Genomic DNA, 7389 nt, shown 5'->3' with positions numbered 1-7389 from the left:
TTTTTTTTTTTTTTTTTTAAATCTGTTAAGTCCACTGAATGGAGCAAATAGAAACAGAACAGCTTTGGTGGAAATGGGATAGGCTCTTGGGGTTCCTGGAGGCTCCTTATGTGATTCTATTTGGATTCCACATTTAGGGAGCACCATGGGGAATGGGGACTCAAGAGATCTCCAAGGATCAGGACAGCACTGCCACAATTAAATCAATCACACCAGGAAGTGATGCCAGATATAAGTAGGCACTGGGTGATGCATGTCGCGAGTGGGGACTGATGTGACAGCGTGAGGACTGGCAAAGGGGCAGGGGGGGGCAGATGGGAGATGATGGTAACGGCCCCCCAGGTGGGATGGTCATGTTCTAGTCCCTTCAGTGGCCTCTCATGCCTTTGCTTAGAGTGGCACTATGGTCCCAGGGTCCAGTTCTTGGGCTGGGTGTGTTACTGTGCAGATGGACACAGTTGGTGGGTTGGCTGGGCTATAACTTGGGACCAGGAGACATGGGGTTTGTAGTCTTGATCAGGATCCTCCTGGGCAGATCTGGTTCCGTTTCTGCTGTGCTAATCATCACTACAGTCTTATCTCCAGCATTGGCAATGACTGTACTCTTGGCCGGGGTCTCTGTGTGACAGCTGGGACCTTGTTTAGGTGACCAGATGTCCTGGGTGGTCAGTTGCCTATGATGTCCCAAGCATTATTGATATGTCTGGCCAAAAGCAATGATTTAGGCACAATTTCTTGGGCTTCCCATTTGCTTTTGGTGGCCAGAACTTCCCCACAAGTACCATGGGGACTAAGCTATTTGAAGCCAGGATAGAGAAGCACCATATCTGCAGCTGGTTCCCATGGATCTTTATCTTGATGATGCTAACAAAGGACTGCTTTCCACCCACAGCCTCCATGTATTTACGCCAGGGCAGAGAACTTTGGAACCATCATTGCAGCAGCCTTCCTTCCCCATTCTTCATCTCTCTACAGATTTCCCAGGTGCTGCACATCTGTTTGGGGTGGGAATGGCCTGGCACAGATGCCCGATAATCCGCCTAATGTGCACCAGTGCAGACATTGCTAATCGATCACAACTCTCTCTCCCTTGAGTCTAAATGAGGGCTCATGATCCTTTTCTGTAACGCTCTCTAGCAATGGAGGCAAATAACAGGAGCTGGCACCCAAATGCCATTTTTTATGTGTGGCATCCTTTCATGTATTCATTCATGCATGCATCTAGTAAAACATCGATTGAGTTTCTCTTAGAAGCTAAATACTATTCCATGCAAGGAAAAGAAACATGGTCGCTGCCTTGGAGGAGCTCTGAGTGTGTAGTCAGATATGGAAGTGGCTGATAACTGCAAAATGCTGTTAGCAAGGTTGAGAACTATGTTTTCAGGAGCTGAGAAGAGCCAGAGTCTAATTGCTGAAGATTACAGAAGGAGTAGAGCCTTCTGTGCTGAGCAGGATCAAGCCCATGTGTTGTTGTGTTCCTTGTCTTCATAATTCAAACAGTGACTGGCATGGCCTTATTGAGTCACTGGGAAGGCCTGGCCCAGAAAAGCCTGGTGACCTGGCCTCACTCCCGCCTTCTCTCCCACAGGAGCAGGGGCTAAAGGCCAACAACTCCAAAGAGTTAAGCATGTGCTTCACAGAGGTGAGTAAGGGTAGCATGAGCGGTGGGTGTAGGAAACTGGTACACAGCAGGCTATTTCCTAGGTGAGCCTTGCACTTTAAACCCCTGAATCCCATTGCATAGCTGAGCTCCTGGTCCCACCTGGACCTGAGTAGGCATCATTCTGCTGGGTGGGGGAGAGCAAGATTCTGCAGCCAGAATCCATGGCTTCTTCCCCCAAGGAGTGGCTGCTTTGAATGGAGGCCCTCCCATACTTTCCTTACTCTTTAGAGGGCTGGGAAAGTGATATTTACCTTCCTTTGAAGGAGCCCACCCACTTAGGCATCTGTGTGACTTATAGATCTAAGATGGTAACTTGGGTGAGAAGAGGTCAGGTAAAATTTCGCAGGCGGGAGAGAAGCTCAATTAGGCTTCTGGAGGAAGAGGCATCCTATACATTAGGAACAGGGAGAATATGGCCTCCTGTTCTCCTGTACCTCCAACAAGCAGGTCCTTAGAGTCCCTGACCTTCTCTTGGGGGTCTTTGAATCATCTCCCTCATTAGTCTCGATGTGCTGCCCACTCCCTGTACCTCACGGCTCAGAGCCCAGAAGGGGCCAAGCCATTCCTGTGCTTCTGCCCCACCTCACCCCATGGAAACCCAGCTCCACCTTCTGAGTGCCAGAAAGGGTCCTCTGGATAGCCTGAGACATGGGGCTAGAGCTGGGGTTATTCCTGATTCCAGCCCTGCTGATGTTTTTTTCTGTTGTTGTTGTTGTCATCATTGGTGGTGGTGTTGTCGTTTTCTCTTTGTGTTTTTGCTTTTGCTGTGGACTCAGCTCACGACAAATATCATCCCAGGGAGCAAAAAGGTGATCAAACTTAACTCAGGCCTCAGCAGAGCTCGACCGACGGCTGCCTTCACCGTGCTCCCCTTCCTGATGCTGACACTGGCCTTGTAGGCGCTGGGGACTGCATCGTGAGATTTCTACAAGCTACAGAACTCCCGCCTGAGAAATGGAAAGATCCCAGACACACACGCACAACTGCACACACACACACACACACACACACACACACACACACACACACACACCTACCTTGCAAAAAATTTTTTTCCTACCTTGTCTCTGAACCTGTCTCCTCCCAGGTTTCTGCTCTGGAGAAGTTTTTCTAAACCAAACAGACAAGCAGGAGGGCAGCCTGACAGCCAGCCCAGAGGTCCCCTGGCAAGGGACCCCCAGTGCCGAGGAGGGCGCAGGCTGTAGAAATGCCCTTTACTGTCTCCGGTGTTTTTATCTCTGGACCCTTCTGAAGCGAGAGACCAAGGCGAGACCCCTGCTGTGGAAGGGACTGTGCTGTGCCTGATGCAGGCTGGGGACAGGACAACTGCAGCTACTCTCTCCAGCTGCCCACTTTGGGGACCTGCCAGGGTCTCGAAGTGGGCATCATTCAGTGGAGAAGCAGGGCTGGCCATGGGGTCCAGCTAGACCTGGTTGGCCCCTCCTCTTACCTTCAAAGATGGAGATGGCTTGGCCTCCTGGGGCTGTGTCTGGTATGGGAACCCCCAGGCTGTGCTGGGCCCCTTTGACTGTAGTGTGGAGGGGGTTCTAGGGCCAGCTCCAGGAGGGCCTGGGAGATGAGCTCTAAGGTACATCCTCCTGATGGCAGGAATTTTGAAGTCAGAGAGATACGATGCTTTACTGGCTTTCTTGGCTTCCTTGGGTCCGTTTGGTGGGGCTCCCCTTGGGAGAGGGGCCACAGAGGGAGGCAGAAGAGACCGTGGCACAACACCATCTGGTCTCCGGAGCTTGCGCCTGCTCTCCTTTCCTCTACTCGTTCCCACTTTCTCTTTCCTCATTGCTGAGACACATGTCAACTGTCTGTACATAATGAGGCTCCTTTCTCAACATAGGTGTATATACACGCCCGTATACATATATCCTGTGGTCTCCCTTTTCTTTCCTTTTTCTAAGAAACAAAACTATCAAAATAATACCCTACAGATGAGCGAAAATGTATTATTGTAAAGTTTATTTTTTTTAATAATGTTGTCTATAATGGAAAAAAAAAATGGAAATGGACTCCTGGGGCCCCGCTCCAGTTGGGCTGATGGGGCTGTGGCTGAGGAGTCCTGATCCGCATTCACTTAACCAAGGCTCCAATAAACGTACTAGGAAGCAAGCTGCCTTCTGCCTCTGCCGTGTGCCTTCTGCCCAGTGGGCCCAATGCCACTTGTTGGGGGCTTGCCTGGGGTTCCCTCTGGGCCTGGGGAAGTTCGCGTGCATGTGTGTGTATGCGTGTGTGTGCACACCTGTGCCTCATCCAAGCATCCCAGTGAAGTCCCAGCGAGAATGGATGGATGGAACTCCCAGTGGACATGGTTTTACACCCGGCAGGCCTGAAGGTCTCAGCCGTAGTGAGTTTGAGGTCCCTTTGCCTGTTCTCACTTGCCTCCCCTTCCTCGTCAGTATCAGAGCCTGTTGTTTCTGGACTGGAAAAGAGCAATGAGAAGTGAGTGGACAGGAAGGGACAGCCTGGTGTCACAACGATTGCAGTATGATTTGGTCTCCAGGCAGCCTGAGTGGCCCTGCCTATGTTCTGTGCAGAGTTGTCCCTCCTGGGACTCTTGGTCTGTTTGAGGTATGTGAGTGTGAGGACAGGCACCTGGCCTCTTGGGTCCCACCAGAAAAGGAAGGTGACTGAGTGTTTTGCGGTCAGGTTCCCTTCCACCCCTTCCTTCTCTCTGTGGAGGGATCTGGGTGCTCCCAGGGGCTTCTCCCTGGTAGAAAGTGTGCACACGTGGGCCTGCATGTGTGCACAGGTATCAGCTGTGCAAATGTCCATGAGCACATGAGTGTGTGCAGCAGCAGGAGGGAGAAGGGCAGAGCTGCATGGGATCCGTCCTGTCACTGTCTAGTGATAGGATGACATTTTCCAGCCTCCAGATCCTGGGTCCACTCTGATGGCTCTAGTTTCTGGCTGCACATGTGTCAGTAGCATCTGTTCACAGCAGGGACACTGCGCTGTGTTGTGCCCGGCCTCTGCCTGAGGTAGGACAATGAGCCAGCCAGCTCTCTTTCCTGCCATTGCTGGCCTTCCAGTGGACAGAAGTGATCTGATGTCACCCGGGAATCCATATTGCTTGCAAATGGCTCAGACAGTAATTCGCTGTGAGGCTGTCGGGGGAGGTGACTCACAGCGTCTGAAGGAGGACCAGGGGGCTGGCTAGGACTGGAAGATGCCCAGTCTGCAAGGCAGGATCCCCTGACCATCCACATGCTGCTGCCTGCGTGACAAATGGCCACCAGCTGGCTGGAGTGGCCCTTGTGCCTCCCCCGTCCATCCTTGGTGTGAGGAGGAGGATAAGTTGTGACTGGTATTCCTAATAGGGAGCTCCTGGGCAGGATAATGGGGGTGGGAAGAAAATATCTCACAAGGAAGTCAAGGTGCCACTATGGAGGCGGAATGGATGCAAGGCACTTTTACTCTGCCTTCAGATGTTACCCCATTCATGTAGCACATGGCTGAGATTTTTACTGTTAAGTGTTTGTTCCTTTGGTCGGGACCATTCCTTTTCTGTGTTCCCTTCAACATATGTAAAGAGTGGGGCAGAGTAATGTTGATTTTAGGGTTGGGGGAATAGACGAAGGTGAGTAAACCGGAAAGGGATCAGGAGCCAATTGGCAGGGGCCATCAGAGAGAGAGATTCTGGCATTATTTTGGGAAACATGCAGTCCCAGGCAGTGGAGGCCCCTGTATGCTCACCTCAGAGTGGGCAGAGCATATAAAGTTAGCCACTGGCATCTGTCCGCAAGACTGTCTCACCTCTGCTCTTGGTTCCAGGACCTGGACAGGTCTGAAACCGTGGGAATGCTTCTACTTTTGTAGGTAAGCTTCCAGCATGGGCATTTATGCTCAGCCAAGAACCCAGACACCTTCTGTCCACCTGGCTCTGGCCTCTGCATCCTTCCTCACAGTGCAGTGAGGTCCACCTGCCCAGGGTGAGGGCTCAAGGTGAGACCTTCAGTGGGGACTAAGGAGATCCACTAGGGAACTCAGGGTTCTGGATTCAAGTGAGCAGGGATGCTCATTCTATGCAGACCTAATGGTTGTCTTCACAGCTAGGCCTCTGCGTTGTGTTGAGACCTGTCACAGGTGTCATCCGAGTTCCTGGTAGCTCGGGCCTTGCCTGTGTAACATGGGTGGCAACATCAGTTTCTAGGACCCTGGGTCCAATCCTGTGCTTTCTGGCCTTACCAGGAAACAAGTTCTGCCCATGGTGAGCCCTGTAGTCCCCAGCAGACCCTCCTGATGCCAGCCAGTTCTAGGCCTGCCAGGATGGCCACCCCTCGCTGTTCGCAGCCTCCCATCATGGCTCAGTGGTTCGCTGGGATACTCACTGCTGCAGGCTGCTCAATGCTGGGCCTGTCGGCTTCTAGCTATGGACTGCCAAATACGGGTATAAGACACAGACACCTTTACTCACAGAAGCCCAAAGCTGCAGTGTTGCCTGCTGGCTGGTAGAATCCTTTGCCAGCATTTTCTAGTCTGCGCAGTGAGTTTACATCAGACTACTCCTGCCAAATGACCAGGATGCCAGTGGTGGGGGGACTAGTCCTCCCTTCCATGTCAGTACAAGGGCACATGCTCAGGACACATTGCCCACACTTCTGAGTGTCTCCATGGATATAGATATTTATCTCCTCAAAATAGAAGAAAAATTTTTTTAGGAAAAGCAAAACAAAAACTGATAAACAGAGTGGGTGACATTCTTTGGGGTCTAAGGAGTAGAAAGGCTGGCTTTTGGTCGCTTATAGGAAATCTTGTCACCTTGTTCAATCTTCTTCATTTTAGATGACTTCTAAAGTCCATAATGCTAAACAGGTTCTAGAAGAGAGGAAGAAACACACAGATGGACAGAGGTTGACTCTGAGGCAGACACAAAGCGGTCCACCTGGTTTTCCTACCCCTGCGGTGTCCCCACCAATGCTCTGGACAGCAGAGACACGCCCAGTCTGCTGGGTGACTGCTTGGAATTTAAAATCCCAGGTGTGTTTTTAAAAACTCAGCCATACTACTTTCTCCAATGCTTTCTCCATGAAAACAAATGGCATACGTGGAAAGGCTCCGAAATCCCTGCAAAGACGGTGTGCACAAAGTCAAGCCGGTGCGGGGTGTCGACTCACCAGACCTTTATTTGCCGTGTCCCACTTTCAGCTTAAAGCAGGGGTTTGTGCTGCATCTTCCCTGGGAGAACAATGGGATCAAATATTCTGGAAGGACTTTAAGAGCACTAGTGAAAATAAAAAATTCAAATGTAGATGCCTGAAAATTTGCATATCTAGAGATTTAACTCATACTTGCATAGCCCTCATCAGAAGCCGGATACTGTTCTGAAACTGTGCAAATGTTAATTCATTGAGTTCCCACTGGGACCCAGAGGGGTTGGTGCAGTACTCCCATTCTGCCAAGCAGACTAAAGCCCAGAGGCGTTCCTGCGGAGGGGAAGCGGCAAAGCTCAAACCCAGGCACCTGGCTCGAGGTTAGCGTGCATTGGCACCCAGAACCGAACTCTACATGTGCCTTGCCTGTGTTATCCCAGGCAGCTTCAGCCGACCTGGGTGTACGGCAGTGTCTTCTCTTCCCCTCCAGCACCCTCTGCACTTGGCACTTGTAGGGTCAAAGGTAGCAGAGCATCAACAGATGCAGAGCTGGGTGTGCCTTTGGGAGCCTACGAGGTAATGGGGAGGGAGTTTTATAAAAGACTCCATGAAATCAAAGGTGTG

General features: G+C 51.2%; 1 protein-coding gene across 3 annotated transcripts in view; it reads left to right on the top strand.

Annotated features, from left to right (window-relative positions):
• Positions 1 to 6876, top strand: part of Gfra2 (GDNF family receptor alpha 2) — a 93068-nt gene extending 86192 nt beyond the window's left edge. For 2 of the 3 annotated variants that reach the window (XM_010624558.2, XM_010624554.2), the window contains 2 exons: positions 1589 to 1642; positions 2440 to 6875. In XM_010624558.2, coding sequence (XP_010622860.1) covers positions 1589 to 1642; positions 2440 to 2562 — 177 coding nt within the window. In that variant the 3' untranslated portion in view covers positions 2563 to 6875. Of the gene's footprint in view, positions 1 to 1588; positions 1643 to 2439 lie in introns of all 3 variants that reach the window. The other variant, XM_010624547.2, reaches the window with a different exon arrangement.
• The last annotated feature ends 513 nt before the right edge of the window (positions 6877 to 7389 follow it).

This window comes from Fukomys damarensis, unplaced genomic scaffold, assembly GCF_012274545.1.
Source record: "Fukomys damarensis isolate Sample0158 unplaced genomic scaffold, DMR_v1.0_HiC HiC_scaffold_18, whole genome shotgun sequence".
Lineage (NCBI taxonomy): Eukaryota > Metazoa > Chordata > Mammalia > Rodentia > Bathyergidae > Fukomys > Fukomys damarensis.
Note: the sequence above shows the minus strand (reverse complement) of the source record. Positions and strands in the feature narration are given on the sequence as shown.